The sequence below is a fragment of the Drosophila innubila genome (genome assembly GCF_004354385.1).
Source record: "Drosophila innubila isolate TH190305 chromosome 2R unlocalized genomic scaffold, UK_Dinn_1.0 1_C_2R, whole genome shotgun sequence".
NCBI classification, from domain to species: Eukaryota; Metazoa; Arthropoda; class Insecta; order Diptera; family Drosophilidae; genus Drosophila; species Drosophila innubila.
Genome location: NW_022995374.1, coordinates 18,747,845 through 18,771,670, shown reverse-complemented (window position 1 = coordinate 18,771,670; position 23,826 = coordinate 18,747,845). Strand labels below are relative to the sequence as shown.

The 23,826-nt window shown below is 43.0% G+C and overlaps 4 protein-coding genes across 5 annotated transcripts; 2 read left to right on the top strand and 2 right to left on the bottom strand.

Annotated features, from left to right (window-relative positions):
• Window positions 1-114: 114 nt before the first annotated feature.
• Window positions 115-11,118, bottom strand: LOC117783522 (activated Cdc42 kinase-like). Of its 2 annotated transcripts, XM_034620947.1 has the most exons (8): window positions 10,998-11,097; window positions 9,909-9,978; window positions 9,238-9,634; window positions 8,072-9,154; window positions 7,303-8,006; window positions 7,005-7,230; window positions 807-2,285; window positions 115-746 (listed from the first exon to the last, which is right to left on the bottom strand). In XM_034620947.1, the coding sequence occupies exons 1-8, from the start codon at window positions 10,999-11,001 to the stop codon at window positions 555-557; spliced, it is 4,155 nt and encodes a 1,384-aa protein (XP_034476838.1). In that variant the 5' UTR covers window positions 11,002-11,097; the 3' UTR covers window positions 115-554. The 2 variants fall into 2 exon arrangements, with proteins under 2 accessions (XP_034476838.1, XP_034476837.1); XM_034620946.1 differs by lacking the exons at window positions 115-746; window positions 807-2,285 and adding an exon at window positions 3,780-6,156 and having other exon boundaries at window positions 10,998-11,118.
• A 1,189-nt stretch (window positions 11,119-12,307) lies between these two features.
• Window positions 12,308-17,805, bottom strand: LOC117783525 (tripeptidyl-peptidase 2). Its single transcript, XM_034620949.1, has 14 exons — window positions 17,516-17,805; window positions 17,330-17,449; window positions 16,925-17,261; window positions 16,562-16,867; window positions 16,256-16,499; window positions 15,414-15,968; window positions 15,231-15,352; window positions 15,009-15,165; window positions 14,734-14,939; window positions 14,501-14,664; window positions 14,302-14,413; window positions 13,243-14,241; window positions 12,865-13,183; window positions 12,308-12,804 (listed from the first exon to the last, which is right to left on the bottom strand). The coding sequence occupies exons 1-14, from the start codon at window positions 17,567-17,569 to the stop codon at window positions 12,432-12,434; spliced, it is 4,068 nt and encodes a 1,355-aa protein (XP_034476840.1). The 5' UTR covers window positions 17,570-17,805; the 3' UTR covers window positions 12,308-12,431.
• A 662-nt stretch (window positions 17,806-18,467) lies between these two features.
• On the top strand, window positions 18,468-19,503 carry LOC117783536. The gene is made up of 3 exons (XM_034620977.1): window positions 18,468-18,680; window positions 18,876-18,962; window positions 19,363-19,503. The coding sequence occupies exons 1-3, from the start codon at window positions 18,582-18,584 to the stop codon at window positions 19,396-19,398; spliced, it is 222 nt and encodes a 73-aa protein (XP_034476868.1). The 5' UTR covers window positions 18,468-18,581; the 3' UTR covers window positions 19,399-19,503.
• Window positions 19,504-19,624: 121 nt separating this feature from the next.
• On the top strand, window positions 19,625-23,806 carry LOC117783527 (tyrosine-protein kinase transmembrane receptor Ror2). Its single transcript, XM_034620960.1, has 4 exons — window positions 19,625-20,473; window positions 20,537-20,822; window positions 21,413-21,655; window positions 21,719-23,806. Exons 1-4 carry the CDS (start codon window positions 20,087-20,089, stop codon window positions 22,984-22,986), a joined length of 2,184 nt encoding a protein of 727 aa, XP_034476851.1. The 5' UTR covers window positions 19,625-20,086; the 3' UTR covers window positions 22,987-23,806.
• The last annotated feature ends 20 nt before the right edge of the window (window positions 23,807-23,826 follow it).

Sequence of the window (23,826 nt, the reverse complement as noted above, 5' to 3'; positions counted from 1 at the left end):
TTGAAACTGCACTTGAAGAAAAAAAATGTTTTAATATTATAATGGCTAACAGAATATTTTGTATCATATTTTATATAATGTAAATATAAAAATTTATTCAAAGTAATGATAATATTTTCTTTGTTGATTTTACAGAATGTATTTATTTTGTAAATTATATGTAATTCTTTAATATGTTTGATTGCATGCAAATCTGGCGATATAGGAAGGTACAGTACATACAAATTATGTGATATAGTTGATAGATATTTATATAATTAATTAATAACTAGAATAGTTGCATTATCGGATAAGTACATGCTGAGATTCGTTCATACATTGTGATTAACGTATGAATTGTGTTAGAAACATTTTGAGCAGTGATTAAGTTAAGTTCGATTTAAGGATGTCTTAGATACGATAACTAACTAAAAACGAACTTGAAATGCTACAGATACAATTATGTTGAAGTAGATGATAAGGCCAAGGAGGTTTGTTTTGAACAGGCACAGGGTTTCCTTGTGTGTGTGTGTGTGAGGGAATTTTTAAATAATCCCATCTTAGTCATTCCATATTCAGAGTTTGATTCCCTTCAACTTGACGGCTGTGGTGTGTAGATCCCATTCCTGTTGCTGCAACGCCTCAAACGCAGCTGACAGACTGAGTTCCATGTCCGATAGCATGTTTTGGAGTTTAATAAGCTTGATGGACTTGTGCACATCCCAGTTGATGAACTCCAGTGCGCCGAGGCAGCGTGTTGGCGTGCTCTGTGAGAATATTGAAAGAAAAATTACAAGAAACTTTAAAATTTTCAAGATATTACTTACATCCTTGCCTAAGACTTTGACCATGATGCGCACTTCATCCGAGTCGACGCCACGCTCGCAGCCCCGTGGTTTCTTGTCAGAGAACTCGAGTAGATCCTCACAGCTCACGGAATTGGAGTCGGCCAAACGAGCGGCACTGGCAGCAAAATATTCTGCCTCCGTTTGTGGTTTCTGTGGAGGCGTGGCAGTGACTACAGTTGCTCCATTGCTAGCTCCATCGCTGCCGTTGACGGAGCTGCGATTCATGGCCAGATTGACGGAGGCGCGCACCTTCTTGAAGAGCGCATTGCCAGCCAGTTCATTGTCCGTGCCACCAAAGCGTCTCGAACTTGGACCCTCCTGAACCGCCTCCGTTGTGGCTGCTTCCGCTGCAGCTACAGCTGCTGCTGCTGCCTCTGCCGAAGCTGCTGTGGGCGCCATCTCCTCAGGAACTGCAGCGGAGTCCAAGGTGGTGCAACTGCTGCTGCTGGCCAGAGGTTTGTCCAGATTCCGCAGCTCGTCGTCGTTCACATAGAGACCAGAAATCTGTGTTGGCTCAAAGCCCACGTCCTTGCTCTTGTTGTAGTGCTCCTTTTGAATGGAGAAGTTGTAGAAGCCATCGGTCACGTCCGGTGACTGCAGTACTCCGTCCTTGCCCATGTCCGCCTCCAGTATGGACTCGAACTGAAGCGATGCACTGTCTGTCAGTCCCGCGGCATCGGCTGGCGTCAGTTTCTCCAAATTCTGATAGGTATGCGCTGATGCAGTTGCTCCTCCACCTCCTCCTCCTGCTACCGCCGACATATTCTCATATTCCCTGGACTCCGACCGCCGGCAGACGCTGTTGGAGCGCACGGCGGCCACCACTTCAATGGAACGCGCCGGCTGCTGATGCTGGTGCTGTGGCATCTTTATCATGGCATCCTCACTGAAATCCGCCAGCTTGTTTAGCGTGCGCTGGACACCGTTGGCCGGTATAATCAATGGATACTTGCGCACATGCCGCTTGGTGCTGGTCTTCACCTGCTTTTTGCCCTCACGGGATGGCAATGGCAGCGGATTCGGCTCCTGTGGATCAGGGAACTTGTAGCTCGGATGTGTCATGTAGCTGGGACTCTCGCAGGATTCATTTGCTCCCACTGAATTGCGATTCTCATCGCTCTGTCGCTCCACACGCTCCGCTCCGTTCGTCTGCTCCGCTCTCCGCTCCCTCCGCTGAGCTGCTCCTCGCGTGGGCAACGTCATGGGACGCGGTGGTCGTAGACACTCTGCTGTCGCTGCTGAGCTGATGACTGCCAGTGGCTCCAGAGCAGCAGTCGCCGGATGACTCAGCTGACTGCCCAGGCGACGCGGCAGCGTCTTGGCATTCATCAGCTCAAACTCATCCGTGTCCATGTGACGCAGCAGCGTCGCCGCAGGACTGATCCCCATATCCAGCATGCCCCCCTTCCGCTCGATCAGGCTGTTGTACGCCTCGCGTCCCTCCTCCCCAATCAGCGACTGTGCGGAATGAAACGATAATCAAAATAATAACAGAAATATGTAAGAAAACAAGTGTAAACTAAAATCAATGTTAATAAAGCAATTATGTAAATAAATAAAAATGTTAACACAAATATGTAAAAAAAATAGTGTTAACATAACAGACAAAGGTTAGTAACAGCGCGCTGAAAGGATACCATGTTAAGAACTGTCAAGTTGGGAAGTTATTAATCTCAGCCGATTTCTTGGGGTTTTTGTTTTGCTTTATTAAATCCCTTTAAATATACACAACTTTTTTGATTACCAATTGGTTTTTGTCTTCTTTTTTTTTGTTTGGTTCTTAGAATGCAAACTTTGTATATATGTATATATAATTTACTTGGAAAAAGTTTTAGTTTAAGTTTAGGTTTTGTTGGTTTTTTGGTTGTGAAACGCTTTGAACGCATATTTTAGAATATCAATATATCAATTTGTTGTGTAATCTTGTAAGTAATGCTATATGAAATAGATATGAATTGTATGAACATTCAATTATAAGTAGTGTTATGTATATAAACTTTGTATATAAGTACTTATATATATTTTGGGCTTTTTCGTATTCCATTTCGGTTATCATTATTAATAAATGCATAGAATGCGACAAATCATTATTGTGTTTAAAGAATATTCATATCTATATATATATCTCTTTCATCTGAGCTCTCTATAAAAAAGTGTAGACAACTTGGATCAACTTGCTTTACAATCGTAGTGTTTTTAGAAGATGAAAATACATTTTTCTTATAGATCTACAAGTAAGTAATTTGAGATATTTTCCCATGCAAACGTGTATAACTAAATTTTGTCTTTTGCGACTGTATTTTCTCAGTATTTTATAAAGTATGTATAATATATATATTTTATTATATATAGTAAAAATGCAAGCGTAAGGATATGGCACATAATACTCATTTGCATATGTACGAGTTTTCGGACAATATATATTTTATCTCTTTTTTTTGAGTTTAATTGCTTTGGAATGTCGTTGGCGATGAAAAAAGGATTGTCAACTTGAGTGTGTGTGTGTCTCTCTGTTATCAGTGTGTGTGTCGATGACTGTCGTTGTTTTTTTTTGTGTGTATTTTGTTTTTGTTGTTTATACCCTGTTAAATAAGTTTGTATGAGGTGTTTTCGTTTAGATCAATATCAAATATTTTAACACTGATATTCCTAAGCTGATTTATTGATTATTTGATTGACTGCCAGACAATCAGAAGCTCTATTTGATGAGAATGAAGTTAATGATCAGTTAGGAAATTTAGCTTTATTCTTTTAAGTGAGAGTCACCCTTAATATTTCTATTAATTTGTTTCTGTCTTTAAATTTGGAAGTTTTTTCAACAGTTCAGTTAAGTTAAATTTGTCTCTTCTTCTTGTTGCTACTAAATATGTTTAATTAATATTGCTTTAATATTATTGAGCTGATTCTTATGGTATTTATTTATTATTAAGGGTTTCTTTTCCCCTAGTTTTCTTTGCTTTATTGCTTAATGTAATTCCCAATTGAATTGATCTGTATTTGTATCTGTATCTGTAACTGACATTATATCTGACATCAAAACAAGTGCGCAAAGTGTGCACATTGTGAGTACAGTGTAATGTGCTTAATTGCAAAACTGGGCGCATTATTATAAAATTATTATCATTTATTTTAGTTAAATTTTGGTAATCTTGTTTATTTTTTTAATTTATGACATAATTCAGGCATTTAAGTATTGGTGCAATTAAGCGCATTCCACTGTATTATTATCCGTTCTGAGAGGTCTTGCGTGTTTCCAAATAAGGCACACTCTCAACAAAATGCAAATCCATCAAAAATCCATATCTATATATGCTATTATCATAAAAATATTTCAAACGGCTGTAAATATTTTCTGCAATTTACTTTTCGACACACAACACAACACACCAGATGGTAACACACCACACTACAACAAAACACACCACACCACACCGTACACGTAGATTTAATCAATGGATTAATCCGAGAGCACATGTCCGAATAGTAAATTGAGAACATATTTCAGCATTTTCCTTAGTTATGGAGCCGGACTGGGCGGAATCCTTGGTGCAATGAATTCTTGTCGGAATTGGAACTCATCTCCGCTCTCCGTGCTCGAGGATGAGCTGCTGTCACTGGAATCCCTTCCAGCTGGTATCACCAAGGGAAGCTGTTGTTGTTGTTGTTGGAGTTGCCGCCAATGCAATTCGTGTTGCTTTACAGTGGACACATGTATCTTCTCGGGCCAATGGAACTCCGTGGGACGCTGCGGCTTGACGAGATGCGATCGCTGCTTCAACTCATCCGGCGAACTGCCCACAAAGTTGGTGGACGTGGGACTTTTGCCCGTTAGTCGACTGATGTCAAATTCATGCAACGTGACGCCGCTCACTGGACGCGGAGGCACTGCAGCCGTGGAGGAGGCAGTACGATATGTTGCCACCGCCGACGAGGCAGCCGACGAGGAGCCCGAGCCGGAGCTAAGTTTCTGAGATGGCGTTGGGGCCAACAGCGCGTGTTGTGCCTTGTAATTGTTGCCCGGTCCACGTCCGCCAAAGTCGTAGATGCGTTCGTCGTAATGGAACTGCTCGTAACCGGCTCCAGGTCGATGGAAGCTGCGTCGATTGCCGGCGAGATTGTAGTGAGGAGCCGATTTGATGCTGGAATTGGAGCCATAGAGTTGACGTGGCGAGATGATGGCATCCCGCTCATCCTGGCAGGCAGACTGCACCTGCCGATGATGGAGACCCGCCCGACGACGACGGCACAGGGAGCTGCTCGAGCTGGCCTGGACACGAGCACGAATATCACACTCGGAGCGCGCCAGATTCGGTTTGTTGGACTCCTCGCCGCCGCTGGAGGAGCTGCTCGAGTCCAGAGTCATGGGATTGTAGCTAAGTCGGCGCAGCGTGCGTGCCCGAATCGAGCGTGGCTTGTAAGATGCACTGCGTCGGGGCAGTGGCAGCTGTTGTGGCTGTGTCGCTGGCGGTGGACGCGAGCTGGACTTGATATCCGACAACACGGGGGAAATGGGCTGGAAGCTCTCATTGAAGGATGTGGAACGCTGGCGATAGCTTTTGGTGGCCACCGCATAGACTGCGCTGCTGCTGGCATTTAGGAAGGAGGACTTGACCGGAGATGCACTGGCCAGAAGCTGCTTGGTTGCCTGTCCGAATCTCTCGTAGCCGCTGCTCATCACCACCGGCGGAGCACTGTACAGTGTCTCCCCCTTGATGGGGAAGTAGCTCTCCTGTGGACTGTAGCTGCTCTTCTGGCTGCTGCGACGCGACAACGAGATGTTCGTGTCCCTCGAGGCGAATCCCGTGTCCGGTGTGCTGCTCCGCTTGTCCTCGTGCAGCTTCTGCTCCGTGGCACTCGTCAGCTGTTGACTCTGCAGCTGCGCCTGGTTGTGCATGTACTGCAGATGCTTGTCCAGGTGACTGGTCGCCGCATTGAAGTCAAACATGGTCTGGACCCCATTGCTGTAACTGTAGACAGCCGACTTGAGGCTGCCATTGGCACTGCCGATGCCATCGTCCAAGGAGCCCAGCAACTGAGGCACCTGGTCGTTCAGAATCGTATCGTTGGAGTCACTCTTGTCCAGCTCCGTGTACGTGTGCATAAAGTCCAAGTTGAGCGCCTTTAGAGTGTTCTCAATATCCATGATATTATCATTAATGTTCTTTGGTTCCCTTTCCAAATCTCTCGCTTCCTCGTTACTCCGCTCTCTGTTTAAGGGTCGACAGAGAATCTCGCGAGACTTCTCAAAGAGAAAGTCAGAGCTCTCCTTGTCAAAGATTGGAATACGCAGCTCGGAGCTGTTCTTAATCTCGCTCAAGGAACGAAATCGCTGCTTGATGATCGTGAGTTTAAGGAAGTCGGAACGAAACGAAAGGTCACAAAAAACAAACAACCAAAATAAAGCAAAGGGAATGAACGGAATTACAACGTGGAATGAGGGGGAATGTTTGAAAAATGAGAGAAAGAGAGAGAGAATGTGAAGACAAGAAAGACCGCCAAATTAGAAAACTAGAAAGAAAGGTGATCTTCGACACACCGAAGATTGATATGCTTGCAGAGCAGTGTATTCTATGTTCAACTGATTGTTTTTATAGCAGCCATTGTAGTCCGATTTAAACCATTCCATCACTGTCTATTTTTTTCCTGAACTTTTTTGTAAACTTTAAACTCTCATAACTTTGCACAACCTTAACCGAATTCCTTGCGGAATGTCAATTTTATCTGTTTTTTAACTCTATTTTTATTTTGTATCAAAATTCAAAAATATTTTTCTTTCATCACTGTCCACTTTTGTCCAAACTTTTTCCCTTTGACGCTTATCTAAAAGCTTCAATTCGTCATAATTTTGTCAAATCTTAACCGATTTCCTTGCGGATATAAATTTTTCATTAGTTTACCTATATATTTGAATCACTGTCCATTTTTTTCATTCATTTGTCAATATTGTTTAAAATCGGATAAACTAGTTTGGCATGGCTAGAACCACTCCTGATCAAGAGTTTATATAAATAATGAAATCTGGCACGACTTCTCCAATGCATCGTCCATTCTTCGAGCAATATTACAATATCCTCTGCAAGGGAATAATAACGACGGATCAAACAACATAACTATAACTAGCTCTACACTAATCCTGACTCTTTAAATATAGATTTAAATATTAAAAACTTTGTCTACCTGGATATCGGGTATGCTCTGCAGTTCCTCCGTAAAGTTCTTCTTTTTCGAGAAGGGCGATGCACTGCCGTGTGTGGGCGTAAGCGCCGAGTTGCCAGTGGCGCCTCCAACGACGCTGCTCGCCTTGTCGTTGCCTCCGCTGCTTAGATGAGGAAAACGAAAGCTGAACTTGCGCTTGGGACTGTGCGTGGCTGGAGTGTGATCCGAGACCAAGTCAATCATCGATCTGTAATTAGTAAAAAAAAAATAAGAGGAAATAAATATGAGACTTTAAGTGGAGACTCATTTGATGACTCACCTGGCACTGATCTCATTGGCAATTTCAATGGCATGATTCAGAATCTTCTCATCCTTGACCGAAATGGGCTTTACAGTGCCTGTGGCAGTTTTCTTCTTCGACAGCAGGCCATGTTTATTGCCATTGGTGTCGCCACTTTTATGTCCATATTTTGCCGACATTTCAGCGAATTCATTCTTTGTGTTCACACGATCAAAGTCCGGTGACTTTGGCTGACTGCCCGAGGCGCCGCTTATCGAGCCAAACATGGAGTTTATTTCATCCAAAAGTGAAGGTCCAAAGTCCAGTTTATCGCCGGTGATTTCATCATCGGATATCTCGTGGTATTCGTGCAAATCATCGGTTGCATTACGTGAGCTGGCACGCCAATTGGTCTCGGAGTGAATGCTCTTGCCATCGACGCCATAGTTGTTGTTCTGCAGAGCATACGCCAGCTGCTCCTCATCCAGTTTGTGCGAGGCAAAGGGATTTGAGCCAGCAAAGTCAAAGGAGCTCTGTCCATTGTTCGGTATCAATTTGGGCGTGTGTTCCGTGGAGGGAATAAACGTGGGATTCATTGAGGTACCAGCACCCTCGGGGAAATAACCACTGGCCGTTTGGAGAGAGTCGGGACTGGTCGGAGTTGGTGGCAGCAGCAAAGGTGTCTGTTCAATGTCCTCTGACGGTTTGTACGGCGTCACAATTTGCTTGGGCACATGATTATACTGTCCAATGAAATGGGAATAGATATTAAATTATAATACTGGGAGAGACAAATGATTTCTCTTACATTTTGGGAGCTGCCAAGGAAGGCAATGTCGCCAAAGGTGGCTCCATCAATGCCCACATGTCCTGTGTGCTTAAAGTCATTCTGCGGCTTGGAAATCATCTCCGTTCGCAGCTTACGCTTGCTGATGCGATGGTCGCCCACGCGACTAAAGGAATCCCGATTGGAGCAGGGCAATCCCTCCAGAAAGGCAACCGTATTCGAGGGATTGAAGTAACCCGTCTTGCCGGTGCTCAGCACACCCTTCCAGAAGGGTGTTCCAGTGTTGCGATCGAGCACACTGATAATGTCTCCCTGGCGATACAACAAATGATCCTTCTTCGGCTCCACGCAGTTGACAACAGCCTTGAGTTGCTCAGGCTTCATATCCGGCAGCTGTTCGTAGATTTCGCTAAACTTTGGACGCTTGGCGGCGTCATCCTGCCAGCACTTCATCATTAACGTATAGTACTCGCGGGGACAGCAGTCTGGCTGCTCCAGGCGTTGGTAATTGGGCGCATCGATGGCTTCCAGTATCTGCAGCCCTGTCAGCGCTGCCCAGGGCTGAAAGCCATAGGAGAACATCTCCCAGAGACAAACGCCGTAGGCCCATACATCGGAGGCGTTGGTGAAACGCAAGTAATTGATGCACTCGGGAGCACACCAAGCTATCGGCAGCTTAAGATTCACATTGAAGTTTGTCTTGTAGTAATCCTTGCCCACGCCCAACGCACGCGACAGGCCAAAGTCCGAGATTTTCACCTTATCCTTGCTAAAGACAAGAATATTCCTGGCAGCCAAATCCCTGTGTATGAGTCGCTTCTGTTCCAGGTATCGCATGCCATTGCAAATCTGCAGAGCGAACTCACAGAGTGTGGGAATCGTGAGGAAGCTGACACGCAATCCGGAATCCTTAAGGCACTCGAGCAAGGAACGTAGATGCGCCAATTCAGTGACGAGCATCAGGGAATCGGTGGCCAGCACCACGCCATAAAGACGCACAATATTCTCGTGCTCGATTGAATGCATTATCGCCGCCTCCTTGAGAAATTCCATGGGATTCGATTGCATACGCTCGCGACACAAGCACTTGATGGCCACTTGAATCTGTACAACAGACGGACGGAATTAATTACTCAACTCAACCGGAAACTGAAAAAGGGAGGGGATGGGGAGGGGGGGAGACTCACCCGCTCGCTGCCATTTGTCCAGACACCCTGCTGCACAATGCCGAACTCCCCGATGCCCAGCTGCTTGTTGACGCTAATGGAATCAGCTGGAATAATGTGCTTATTGTTGGGCACCTTGCTGCCCGGTGAGCTGCCCCCATTTCGTGTAACTGCTGTGGTTGCTGCCGTGCTGCTGTTGCAATCACTTGTCGCCTGTCCGCCCACGCCATCCTCACGCTTTACTATTGTGGCGGGCGCTTGGAGAAGCCGCTTTATCTTGCTGAGGTAACTGTGGGGAAAGTGCTTCTCGTAGAATTTACGCAGTCTTCGGATTTCCGGTCGCGATAGACCAATAAAACGTAAATCCTCATCCGTTGCATATTTAAATTGAGCTGCACTTGTTATTTTTAATTCGTTTCTATTTAGTAAAAGAGATAGGGAGAAAAATGTAAACAAGTCAAGTGGTTGATTAAGCTCAGTGTGCAGCTCACTAAATAAATAAAAATGTCGCTACGTTTATCAAAGCAAAAAACATAAAAACGGAAAGCTGTTTTCGATAATATGTCTATGGAGTGATTGATTAAGCTCAGCATGCAGGCCACTAATTAAATATATCGAATTTAAGTACTACAGAATACTAGTTATTATCAGAATACCATTCTTTTGGTCAATTTAGGTCAGAGAACTCTTACTTGATGGCATTATAGTACTGCTGCAGCTCGGACTCGGTGAGGAATTCATATAAATCAATCTGTGGACACTCTGGAAGATACAGAAAAATATAAAAATAAATACGAGTATATAAATGCATACTTAACTTAAGTATGCATGCGGCGTATCGGAGACCAAACAACAGCTGCACTCCATAATATTCAATGTTAACACAGATGTGTATTTATTTGTGTGTATGTGTGTGTGTGTGGGTGGTATAGATTTCTATACCCGCAACCAAAAAAAAAAATAAAATAAAAACGCCAATACATTTGCTTAACTTAATTTCCATTCATTGGTGGCGGCGGCGCCCTCATGTGGCAGCCTTAAAATATTTTCATTTCTTTCATTTTAATATCTTTATCTCCCGCTCACACTGCAGGCACACACACACACATTCAAACAGATCCACACAGATATTCTGGTTGCCTTTGCTGCTTCTTGTTGTTGTCTTTCTCAACCCGTAGCATTTGTCATTGTCGTGTTTTTGTTTGCCTTTGTAAAGGAAACAACGCAACACATTTATATATACACACACACACACACCCACATACATACTTGCATACATATTTGTATTTTGTGTGTACACAGATTGCCTGATAATGTCCGTTAAATGCCGTGGATTTGCAATTTTGAGTCATCAGCGCAGCATTCGACATTCATTGAGATAATAAATTCCATGGAAACAGACCACATCCGCTTGTTTGTTTTTTATTTTGTTATTGTATTTGTGTCTGTGTTCATTTGTGTGCATTTTCCTGTTCAAGTCAAATGACCGCTGGGCGTTGTAATTACATACATCGGCAAAGCTATCCCGTAGGATTAGCAGTTGTCCTTGAATTTGCAAAATAAAATCGATCGGCCAATACACACACACACACCAACACACTGTCTTCACATTCAGACACGGAAGATACTACTATGTAGCAGATACTATTTTTCCAGCACAGAAAACAGTTGTGTTTTCTTTATTTACAATCACTTTTCACTCGTATGCATTTTAGTATTGATTCATTTACAATTTGAGCATACTTTTTAACACATATTTGCAGTTTTTATTTCAATCTTACCCATTTTATTTTTGCGTGCGCATTGTTGTTTGGGACTACTGCTCTTCACCAGTGTGACACTCGCGAGAAAAGCGGAAAACAATAAAATTTATTTTCATATGGTTACACTATTTCAAATAACATAGCCATTTTGAGTTTAACAGGTAAACAAACAGAACAGCTGTTACAATTTACAAAACAGCGGCTACTGTTAATTTGATCCAAAACTACGAACGGCGCGCAATTAGAATTTTTTTGTAGCTATTTTTTAGCAATTAATTTATTTTGATATTCAATAAAACAAAGATGAATTTTGTAATAAATGGGAGTTTGTAATGCCTTACGGGGATAAGTTGTATAACAAAGTTTAGTTCAAGTATTTTAAAATTTTTGAATTCCAGCTTAAAAATTACAGAAGTTTTAGATTTAAGCTCATTTTGAATATTGATCACAATATGAAAATGGGCTTAGATCAGCGGTGCCCAGCCTTCTATACAGTGAGCATAGGATTTGTCTCTGCCGGCGTTCTGCTGCACATACACAGTATAAACGCATTTCGTGTGCTTCGCCATGTGCTTCGGCTTCGACACTCTCTTTTGTCACTTCAGCAGTGTTCCCAACTTAGCCTTTTTCTGAACAGATACATATGTCCTTTATAAAACTACGTCAGTATAAACGAATTTCGTGTGCCAACTTTTCAGGGCCGGTAAAAGCTGTATTGACATTTTAAAAAAGGTAGAAAAAGCTACAACATTTCAAAAAGAATTCAGACAAACAGCCAATACCCAGAGGTGCCACAAAATCGAAGCCAACCGAAAACCTTCCAAAAATGTATAGAGATTTGGAAGATTTTCGGTTGCTTCTGCTTTCTGATAGGCTTTATTGTTTTTATTATTATTCTAGTAATGAAAAGCATTTGTAGATCTTAGCATAACTATTATATTCCCCACCTATGTAGGATTGGTTTGGTCCCGGTTAATCACTCAGATTAGCAGTTATGGTTGAAATTCTTAATTGAGGCATCACGCATCCAGGCCTCTCACGATTATTGCTTATATTGTATTTTAGACATCTTGAGTTAGTGCGCACTCAAATCAAAAATTTTGAAACCCTTTGCAAGTGATGAAAAAGTGTTGTAAAGAAAGTGCAACAACTATCGATTAAAAGTTATGCTATGCTTAGATATTTCGATATGTTGGCAGAAGTTTTATAAATCAAAAAAGCCATTGCAACTTTCAATAGAGCTAGAAATCCCGTCACCCGCTAGATCACAACCACTAAGCAAATAACCTAGGTTATTTAATAATAATAAATCTTTAATTGGAAGCAAATTAAATTCATATACATAATTTATAATTGATTACTTTAGCTTGAAATACAATTAAACAGTGATAAAGAGATATAAATGTGCAATGCAGTACCCGCGATAATTTGATCAATAATAGCAAACATTATTTAGAATAAACGGAAGCTATTTGGAAAAGCGGTTACAGTCATACGATCTATTACGGCCTTGGTATGCTCATAACCCAATGCACTATTAATGGCCGCCAGCTCCTCAAAGTGATCCCGTGTGCGTTTATCTTCAATCATCTTGGACACGTATTTATACATGCGTCCATAGTGATTGTGCGCATAGGCATGCCACATTGCGAACTGAATGGCCTTGCTATCGGTAGCATCAACAAATTTGATTATCTCTGTGTATATATCATTGAGCTCGGCCAAGTGATCCTTGACACTATCATCCAGCACGCACAGCTTGGCAACAGCAATTCCTTTCTTGCTCAAGGCCTCGATGAGATTGTTCTTCTGTTTGTCCATGTTTCTATGATTGATAAATACAATTGATTAAGATGAAATTAATCAGCTATAACGAATTACTTACGTCTTGATCTTGATGGCATCCGGACGTGTGTCATTCTTGATTCCATAGTAAGACAAGAGCGCGTCAGCATCGGTTTCTTTTACTACAATATCTGCAAGTTTCACAATATGCTCCAAGGCGGAACGTTGCTTCTGATTATTATCAACGCTTCCGTCGTCGCCTTCCGAGCTTTTCTTCTGGTGTGCGGCGACAAACGCCAATGGAAGCTGAGTCTTCAATTCCGTCGACTCTATGTTTTGGATGAACTGCAAATGGGCTGGCAAATGCTTGGGATGTGCGGCAACCACATCGTTGTATATTTTCTCAGCCTTCTCCAGCTCTAAAGGGACAAAATGGGAATATAAGTAATAGACAATTTATTGGGATTAAAGGACTCACCGCACTTGGCAATGTGCGAGCACTGGAAGTCGCGCAGACTCTCGGCGTAGTCATCGGCGCTGGTCTTGCCTTTTTGGGGTGAGCTGGGTGCAACTCCACCTCCGTTGGCAAGGACTTCGTTTTGGAGTGTGGCACCATCGCCGCCCGCGGAGTTGGCCGTGTTGGTTGCTCCCTGGCACGTGGCTTGTGTCTTCGGCTTGGCTCCATTAGCGTTGACAGCGGCCGCTGCTGCTGGACTGGCATTATTGGAGCTACCTCCATTGGAAGCCCCATTGGAAGCGACTTTCTTCTCGGTCGGATTGAGAAAGTAAGTGAAGGGATGAATAGCAATGCGACGGGCAGCCTCGTCCTTGGGGAAGACAAGATTGCCGCTCAGCCAGGCGCACTGCGCCGGCAGATTCGCCTTGGTGATCCGATCCTGAGCAATGGGTGCAATATACAGCATTTTGTTTGTCTCACGCACCTTGGCGGTCGTAAACTTCCGTCCACTGACAATGCACTGATTGTAGCTGTCGTAAAAGTCTAGTGAGAGCATATTGGGAAGCTTATAGGCTGCAATGAGATTCGCCTCTGCGATCTTCTCCAGCATCTCCCGCTTTTCGTGTCGCACCTGCAAGCGCACCGTGTACTCGCCCTTCTCCAGCTTCGTGTAGAAGTTGTGAGAGTGTGCATCACCGGTTGCCACCAGGGATTTGTTCACATCGAACAGCATCCACATTTGAGACTCAAACTCCGATTCGTACAGTAAATCGTTAAACAGTGGTGCATACAAAGCCACCTCCGCAGCCTTGGCCACGTTCAGATTGTAGACCAGCATATTCTGATAGATCTGTCTGCCGTCGGGAATAACATCCCGTGTGGCGCTCAATGGCGAGATCTTGGCCTCGCTGGGTTTGAGCACAACCGCAGCGTTCTTTAGTTGGAGCAGCGGCTGCAGCTCCTCCGCCACCAGCGCACCAATCTCCAGCGGGTGAATGCCACGTCCTGCGTGCATCACATCTAATAACGAATAAAAAACATTTAGAAAAAATTCAAAAACTTAACTTTTAGCATATTTACATGCATTGGGATTTTGTGCAGCGACTCCTCGAAATTCAAGACTGTACTTTAAGTGACTCTGGCCGTGATTGGACCAGTATTTGGCTATGCACAGCTCCAGTATCTTGTTAGCCTACAAAGTATATAAGCCGAATATTAAATTAAAGATTGATAAAATCGAACTTCCCAATAGAAAATAAATAACTCATGCATGTCTCACCTTAACATGGAATGTGGCCGTGGATTCAAATTCCGAGTTAACACCAATTATCTTCATGGTTTCCAGTTTGCGGCAAGATTGATGAGGCAGCAGCTGATTTGTGTGCAAAAAGAATTTTCCAATATCATTGCCCCGATTAGGATCCGTAAGGCGAAGGCGCAGGACTAAAGAGAAGCAGTCATTGTAATTTATTAAAATATTTAACTTCTGTATATCGTTTTAAGGACACTCACCTGCCCAAGTGGCCTTGTTTGGAACGAGAATAAAGTCTCTTTGAATGGTATTCGGCTGAAACTCAACGCTCTTGTCAGCTCTTTGCGTAGTTGGCTCAAATACGGGCGTGCTCTGAACATTCTCCAGTACATGGGGCTGCACCACAGTGACGGGAATCTCAAATAATGGACCCTTTTGCACGCAGTCCGTGTCGTAGGCTTTAACGCTGCGTATGTTGGGATAAAAAAAATTTAATATCAATAAAATAGATTGGATTAAAGGAGGAGCTGCTTACACGGCACTGTGCACTCCTGGTTGAAGACTAGTTGGGTCGATTCTGACAACAATAGAGCGTACTCCATAGCTGAGATCCAGAAAAGAGCCACACTGCACCCAGGATTGAGAGGGTACAAGACTGAGACGCACATTAAAGTTGAACTTATCCTTGGGATCTGTTGGAATATAAAAATTCATAATTTGTAAATTTATTAAAAAGATGACACCATCTGCATCTTACCTGCTTCCTTGTCATTAAAGAACACGGGTTCAATGTTGACGTTGTAGTCGACGAACTTTCGCTGAACTCCCTCCCGCAGATGGATACCCTTCTCATGGTTGGCGCCCACGCGCACCGAGAAGCTGAAGCAGAAGAGAGTACACATATATAGATAACTAACTACTTTTCTGTAATCCCACTTACCGCAGCATGTTGTCCTTGGACTGGCGATGCTCAACCAAATGCTCGAAGGCCTTCTCCACATTTAGCAGACCATGACCTTGTGCGTAGGGATCCACATAGCCCAGTTTGGTGGCAGTTACGCTAATGGCCCGTTTAATACTATAAGGCGAATACGCAATATTCTGCTGCTTCAGTCCAGAGATGAGCAATGCGACTGCACCGGCTACATGAGGAGCTGCCATGCTTGTGCCGTTCATCAGCTGCGACTTGCTCATCGTGAACTGTGGCACGGATGTAATGGCGCCTCCGGGTGCGCACACCGTCACTCCTTGTCCGCCGTCGATGCAGGGATCACGCGATGTCCATGTGTAAACATTTCCAGGCAGCTTTTCACGCATTGCATATTCCGCCTCCATCATCTGCGGTGAGACGTAGGCACCTACACCTATCAAACTGGGCTGACTGATGTCCGGCGGAGTGCCCACCGTGCTGAGGGCTGGACCATGATTGCCAGCGGAGGCAATCCAAACCACGCCGTACTTGTTGACAACCTCATTCATCAATTCACCAATGCGGCTATAATATAAAACAGTTGGATTGGTTAAAGGCATTATATTAATGGGTAGTAGGGGTCTTGTCTGAGATACAAAGTAAACAGATAACTGAGAACTGGATTGTGTGAGTTGGAGACAGATCTTTTGGGTATCGCGTCAATTTACCTCGGAGCACTAATCTTTATTATTCTACGCTTTTTATCGGCTGACCAAGTGAGTGCGTCTAACTCTCTAAAATCACAATTATCATGTTCTCTCTCAATGCACAGTCACAACTCTAGAAGCTATTTAATAGTAGCTTGTGCTTACCCAGAATTCGACCAGTTGGAGTGCTCCCCATAGCTCATGTTAATAACATCGATGCGGCGACCCTCGCGGCACAGATCCATGACCTTCATGATGCCACGTATGAGTGCAGTGCCCGTTTCCATGGAACCCAAGCGACCATCTCCAATTGTAAGGGATACAATCTTGGCATTGGGCGCAACGCCATCAATGTCCCGGGAGCTGTGATTGCCACTGGCAATCGAGGCCACATGAGTGCCATGTGGGGCTGTAACCGATGAGAGGAATATATCAGCTTAATCAAGTGCAATTGATGATATGTCTACTTACAGCACATGCCCACCACTTCCAGCACATTGCCATCGTCATGCACATTGACAGAGACTGAGAGGAAATCATCGACATTCTTTGTCTCATGGGTCTTGGAGTACTCGCCAATGCGCAACGCATTCTCCAGGTCGCCCTGTTCAGTCGTATCGATGATGGTCAGCCAACCATTGTCCGTGGGGAAGAGCACACAGTCGAAGGAAGTCTTGATATCATTATACACTTTCTCGTAGCTGTTGAGCATTTCCAGTTCAAAGTCTAAATTCTCCTTGACAATCTTCTTGTCCCACGGCAGCTTTGACGCTTCTCCTGAAATAGAAAATCACTTAGTTCAGCTAGAAACAGTCGAAATTCTTAAATACTTACCTGGATTCTGAGATTCAAACTCGACAATTTTGCGACTGGCATTCGCCGTAGCCGTTTTATGTGGCTTGTCCCAGCTCTTCAACTTGGCCTGGGCCACAATGTTGTCCCGAACCTTTGGCGGCACCAAATCATTGAAACTTTTTAGGCCCACACGCACGGCACCATCCTTGTCTGTATTGAGGGCAACCAACTCTGGACTGAGCTTCAGTGTGCGACCGGACAAGCCCTTGAAGGTGGCCTTCTCATCGGGCGTTAGCTTCTTGCTCATGTCCACATCTCCACATCCAGAGCAGTCAAATCGCTCAATAACTTTTAGGGTTTTGCCATCGCAAAGCGTCTAACAAAAATAAAGTTCAACAGCTGTTAAAGAAACTATACCACACATAGGAAAACCACCTTACTCACCTCAAGTCCCGTTGCCCGCGGATCAACGCCAGAATCGAAAATGGCGATGGTCACATCCCGACCATCGTAGTCCGGATACTTTTGCAAGAAATTCAGCACACCCGTCTCCGCCTTGGGTACCTTGGATGAGAAAATACCCGAGTGAGCGACATTTACACAGTCGATTTAAAATGTATGTGTACCAACCAATGCACCCGTGGGAAACGATGACTCGACAATGCCGCTCAAATCGCTTGTCATTATTTCCTCAAATTTATTGCCGTTGTTATTGTTATCGTCGCTTCGAATATTCTTTGCACACTGTGTTGTTGGTAGTTCGTCAAGGCGAGCTCCCAGTATTATTTCCTTTATCTCACGTGATCGGTATGTAGATTGAGTCCTTCGTTCTACTCTTGATGCACCTTTAATAGAATGATTTTGCTGTAATTCTTCTCCTTTGCATACGTCTTCTATATTAGAGTTGTATCAAATCGTTCGGATTAAGTTCAATTGAACTAATCCCCAACGTGAACGAACGAACTAAATCCCTGATTATAGTTCATTTAGTTCAGTGACTAGACTCTCAATATAGCGCGTTCAGTGAATAGATCGCAAAACAATTCTTTCAGTGAATAGACCCAAAACAAATCGTTCAGTCAATAGATCCCAAAAAATTTCGTTGGTTGATTCGTATATACAAATTAAAGCCTCAATTGAAATTTGTTTAGATAGTAATTTGTTATAAACAGATAGATACTTCCTTAAAATCCAAATCAATACCATGGTCCACAGCGTCCCTTAAACCAACTCAGTTGTTGCCTAGTCTTAACGAACAAACTATATTGGGATTGAGATCTATTCACCGAACGAACTATGTATATGAATGACTTGTTCGTTGATCAAAAATTGAACTTCTGAGCTAAATCGTTCAATTGAACTACGATGAACAATCTAATAGCTATCCATATAACGATAGTTGACAATAGTTTATAAAGGTGCCGACACACGACAAACATATCCCACACACAGCGAACGGCTGTATAAAAAGCATAATTTTTACGTTTTCTACTAATATTTTGTTCCACTTTACTTGCTGACGTTTAAGTCAAAGTGATTTTTTGGTGTGATTCGAGCTGCGTTGCAAATCGAAACGAGCTCATCACACATACTTGTCGTGTGTGGGCGCCTTAACAGCTGTCGTCTCTCCATCTGTCATCTGGCCGTTTTATTTTTTGCAGCAAAATAATAAGAATTGTTGTGTTGCACTGAGAAAATGTGGTTCGAAATCCTACCTAGCGCTGCAATCATCACCGTGGCACTCTCCGTGCCCATATACGCAATGTACGGTCTGCAGAAGCTGACACTGGGCAACGTAAGTGTTTGATTCAACAATATACAGTTCTTATATAATCCTCGTTGAGTGGCGACCAACCGAAATTTATTAAACATTATTGAAACGCGTTTGCAATAAAATGCGCAAAACTTCAAACGCGTCCAAAACTAATCGTAGCACACTTATTTCACTGATAATTTTCTTTGATTAAATATGCTTTAATTCTCTCCACAGGCCTATCGTCGGAATATGGACGACCGTTTCTCCCGTGTGATGTATCAACGCGATTACCGACTGACTGATAATCCATACATTATGAACGTGAGTGGAAATTCAAATATTGTTTAATTATTTCCATTAGTTTCATTTATTTCCTTAATTTCATTGGTACCTGCTATTAACCCATTACAAAAGATATTAACCCATTACTGTCAGCATTATTTCACTGAATTTTTTTTGAAATTCTTCTTCATTTAATTACTATCTTTATCATGTAATTATTCATTTTGAATGTATGATGAAAATCAGATATTGCTTAGCTATAACTAAATAGTTATTAGTTTCTTTAACTTTATTGGTGTCTGTTATTAACCCATTACTACAGTTCAAATTCTTCCTCATTTAATAATTGCCTTGACCATCTTATCAATTTAATTTGCATTCTACCATTAATATTGCTTCCTATTATCAGAAATTGAGAAAGTCCATTCGTCTTTTACAGGGTCTACATGCTATTCCAGATGAGGGCAAAAAATAAATCTAACTTAGTTGAAATTTGATTAAGCTGAAGTGCAAGATGTGAATAAATCTACAGTACGAAATTCGAAAAACATTTTATCTATTGTTAGGATTTGTTTACAGATCTTTTGCTCAAAATGATTTCCAAAATCTTTGTGCTTGTATGATTTTCTGAAGCGTATTTCTTTGCAGGGTCTTGAGACAATTGAAGATGAAGATCCAAATGCAAATAACAGTAGTTCTGATGATGGAGGAAACTATGAAAACCCCAAATAGATCAGAGAAATGATAAATTTTATTGTGTTTACTTGACCTATAAAGAACACGATAGAATAAAATCTTCCTTTCCCAATGTTTGGCGCGCAAGAAACAACCCTGTTTTGCTTTTTGTTTGTGTGCGGAAAACCACCCCTATGGGGACGCTTGCTTCCCCCAATTGGGTTGTCAACTTTTGTGGTATTCTGAAAAAGGCGTCGACAGAGGCGAGTAGAGAATTCAATGTGTCTATATTTCCTTAAGCAAGTTGCGCTAAAATATTATAAATTAAAATAGTTGAAAGATATAACTGCAGTGAGATTGAGAGAAATATTTGAAAAATGAGTGAAATTCTGTTTAAAGGCGCCTAAAAATTGAAAAACGCGAAATTCCGTTGAATAGAAATAAGAAAAACTACTAAACTGTATACAGACACAGAGGGAAAAACAGTTATGGCAGCCGGATGGGGGTCTGTCGGGGGTTGGGGTGGCCCAAACTTTGTGTGTATAGTTGTTGTTGCCCTTGGGCTTTGCGTGTTATTGTTTACATGCGAGGTGAACGGCAATTCAGCGAATGCCATCGACATGGAGGAGCCGGCACGACGTCACCATCAACGACACCACACCGAATACGAGCGGACTGGGGGACGGGATGGGGAGCGGGAGGAGAAGGGCTACTGCGCGCCGTATAATGGTAAAATATGCAAGCAGTTCATCAGTGGACCCGTGTGGTACAGTCTGGAGGATCCAAGTGGCGGCTGGCGCAACGAACAGGTGACAACGGCTCTCTGGGATGAGTTAATTGTGGACTTGACGGGACTTTGCCGGGAAGCGGCTGAGGTAGTTTAACTTGGTCATATTTCCACTCGATTCTAAACTCACTGCATCCATTTAAATTTACAGAAATTGCTTTGTGCTTATGCCTTTCCACGTTGCCACGTGGAGAACGGACGTTCCATCAAAGCGCCGCTGTGCTTCGAGGATTGCCAGGCAACGCATCTGCAGTTCTGTTACAACGATTGGGTTCTGATCGAGGAGAAGCGGGAGCGCAACATGTTCCTCAAGAATCGCGCTCACTTCCGGCTGCCCAATTGCTCAGCGTTGCCTCACTATGATGCCGATGCCAGCATGCGGCGTCCCAGCTGCTCCTACATTGGCCTCGCTGAGATTAAGGAGTCGGAGGTCAGCTGTAAGTATCTGCGTTAATTATATCTTTATACCCTGTACTCGGAGAGCAAGGGTATATTTTAATTATTGGAATGTATGTAACAGGGAGAAGGAGGAATCTCCGACCCTATAAATTATATATATTATATATATATTCTTGATCAGCTTTAATGGTAAAGTCGTTATAATCATGTCGGTTCGTCCGTATATGTAGACAAAGATCCTAGAGATTATACAAAATTTAGCACAGTTTTAGAAATATACAGAGTTCTTTGGATTATACTTGTTGGACTCATCAGGTATATATTTATATTTATAAATATTTTAGTTTTGTTCTCCTTCAAAAGAATAAATAAATATAATATAGTAGTCACTAAATAAATTGTATGAAAGAACTTTCAAATAAAAATAAGTGCCTGATTTTTAAAATTATATTTTTATATCTGCTATGATGCTAACATAAAATAATGATGAAAATAATTCTATTTTAATTAATTAATAATTATTTAGATTTTTTTTGAAGGTTTTTATTATTTATAAACAGATTAATAATCTTATTTAATATATAACAACTTGGTAACTTATAATTTCTACATTTCCTACTCCTGTCAGATGACTGTCGCAATGGCAATGGGCGTTACTATATGGGCACCATGAATGTCAGCAAGTCGGGCATACCCTGTCAGCGCTGGGACACACAGCATCCGCATAAGCACATACAACCGCCTCTGGTCTTTCAGCAGTTGACCGAGGGCGAGAACTACTGTCGCAACGCAGGTGGAGAGGAGCCCCAGCCCTGGTGTTATACCCTGGATGAATCCGTGCGTTGGCAGCACTGCGATATACCCATTTGTCGTGAGTTTGCAGGGTATTACATCTGTTAATATGTTTCAATAACTTAAATCTTTCGCCTGTCAGCGGACTATGTGGATCCCAATGCCAAGGATCTCAACACGCCCATTAAAATGGAGGAGTTCTTCACACCCTCGATGATATTTCTGCTAGCCGGGATTGGATTCCTTGGAATTGTGGCTTTACATTTGATAATACTACTGGCTTATAAGATGACCAAGCACAAGGATTACACGCAGCCATCACAGGCACCTCACGGTGATTGCAACGCCTCGGTGCGAGGGGATTGCAATCTATCCGCCAGTCGAGAGACGCTCGGCTCGACAGGATTTGCTCCCACGAATGCCAAGTGCGGAACTATACGCAGCACGGCGACAATACACAGCAACTGTATCATGTTGACCACGACAGCGGCAATTCAGGAGCCGAAGACCAAGTTGAATGCACGCCTGGAGAAGCTGGAGTATCCACGGGGAGAGATTGTCTATGTGAGATCGCTGGGACAGGGCGCATTTGGACGTGTGTTTCAGGCCAGGGCGCCGGGCTTGGTTTCAGGCAAGGAGGATCTTCTTGTGGCCGTCAAGATGCTCAAGGATGATGCCAGTGACCAGATGCAAACGGACTTTGAGCGGGAGGCCTGCTTGCTGGCCGAATTTGAGCATCCCAACATTGTGAAGCTGCTGGGCGTCTGTGCTTTGGGTCGTCCAATGTGTCTGCTGTTTGAGTACATGTCGCCGGGAGATCTCAGCGAATTCCTGCGCGCCTGCTCGCCATATGCGACCCACCAGGCACAGCTGAGGAATCGTCAGCATCTGGATGAGCTGCAGCTCCTCCACATGGCCGCGAATGTCGCCTCGGGCATGCTGTATCTGTCCGAGCGCAAGTTTGTTCATCGCGACTTGGCCACACGCAATTGCCTCATCAACGAGCAGATGCAGGTGAAGATCGCTGACTTTGGGCTGTCACACAAGATCTATCTACAGGATTACTACAAGGGCGATGAGAACGATGTCATTCCCATACGCTGGATGCCAATTGAGAGCATTCTGTACAACAAGTTCTCGCTGGAATCGGATGTCTGGGCATTTGGCATCTGCCTCTGGGAGATCTTCTCCTTTGCTCTGCAGCCCTATTACGGTCTCACCCACGAGGAGGTCATCAAGTACATCAAGGAGGGCAACGTGCTCGGCTGTCCGGACAATACGCCCCTCTCCGTTTACGCCCTGATGCGTCGCTGCTGGAATCGCAAGCCGAGCGAGCGTCCCGGATTTGCGGAGATTAATCATTGCATACAGCATAGCATTGCGGAATGCGAGTGCAAGGCGATGCTCTAGGAATCACATCTGGATGTCGCCAACAAAACTGAAAATCAAATCGAAAATATTCCGTCACGTTGAAGACATTTGAAATGAATCCGTATCCGAAACCGAAATGCTCTCCAGTTGTCTTCCGGAGCATAAGCACAAAACAATGAAACCATGGACTAGCTACCAGGAACATTTACTATATACACACTATATATATACAAAGAAGCAGGTCCCCATCTCAAATTCTGTTGTATTTATAATCGACATCTGTTTCTGTTCAATTATGTCTATTGTATTTTTTAGCGTTCATTTCATTAAGAAGAATTCAGGAGTTAAGAGTTTATTGTTTGGTAGAGATACTATTACATGGTTTATAGAAACCTATGCATTAATAACAATATGATTATTATGATATTATATTACTTTCCACAACGAACGCAACAAGTCAGCCATTTTATTGGTATTCGTACTCTCATATCTAGTCCGTAGCGAACATAAGTTTAAAATATATTATATTAACAAACTCATATACAACAACAAATATGCATATAAATATATACATCTATATTATATCGTATATGTAATTTGGATTAAATTCCAATCGGTTTTTACTAGGTATAAGCATACAGTAGAGTCAAAATATCACTAAAGAGATGCACACAACACTCTTGGAAACGAATCACAAACACCGATGACCATCAAAACAATAAGGAATATTGATATATGAAATATGAAATATTTAGAGAACTGTCTACAGCCTCAATTTCTTAGGACATTTACATAATAATCTTGTATCAAACAAACAAATGTTGATGTAATTTGTATAATATACTTTACGCAATCAAAACTAAATATACACTATATCTA

Coding starts and splice junctions, on each gene's coding strand:
- LOC117783522 (XM_034620946.1), bottom strand. Junction 9,155..9,237: donor GGACAAATGGCAGCGAGCGG/GTGAGTCTCCCC, acceptor TCTGTTGTACAG/ATTCAAGTGGCCATCAAGTG. Junction 7,231..7,302: donor GCCAATGAGATCAGTGCCAG/GTGAGTCATCAA, acceptor TACTAATTACAG/ATCGATGATTGACTTGGTCT.
- LOC117783527 (XM_034620960.1), top strand. CDS start 20,087: ATGGCAGCCGGATGGGGGTCTGTCGGGGGTTGGGGTGGCCCAAACTTT. Junction 20,474..20,536: donor TTTGCCGGGAAGCGGCTGAG/GTAGTTTAACTT, acceptor TTAAATTTACAG/AAATTGCTTTGTGCTTATGC. Junction 20,823..21,412: donor TAAGGAGTCGGAGGTCAGCT/GTAAGTATCTGC, acceptor TACTCCTGTCAG/ATGACTGTCGCAATGGCAAT.
- LOC117783525 (XM_034620949.1), bottom strand. CDS start 17,569: ATGACAAGCGATTTGAGCGGCATTGTCGAGTCATCGTTTCCCACGGGT. Junction 15,969..16,255: donor TCCAACTGGTCGAATTCTGG/GTAAGCACAAGC, acceptor TTTATATTATAG/CCGCATTGGTGAATTGATGA. Junction 14,665..14,733: donor AAACAAGGCCACTTGGGCAG/GTGAGTGTCCTT, acceptor GCTTCTCTTTAG/TCCTGCGCCTTCGCCTTACG.
- LOC117783536 (XM_034620977.1), top strand. CDS start 18,582: ATGTGGTTCGAAATCCTACCTAGCGCTGCAATCATCACCGTGGCACTC. Junction 18,681..18,875: donor AGAAGCTGACACTGGGCAAC/GTAAGTGTTTGA, acceptor TTCTCTCCACAG/GCCTATCGTCGGAATATGGA. Junction 18,963..19,362: donor ATAATCCATACATTATGAAC/GTGAGTGGAAAT, acceptor CGTCTTTTACAG/GGTCTACATGCTATTCCAGA.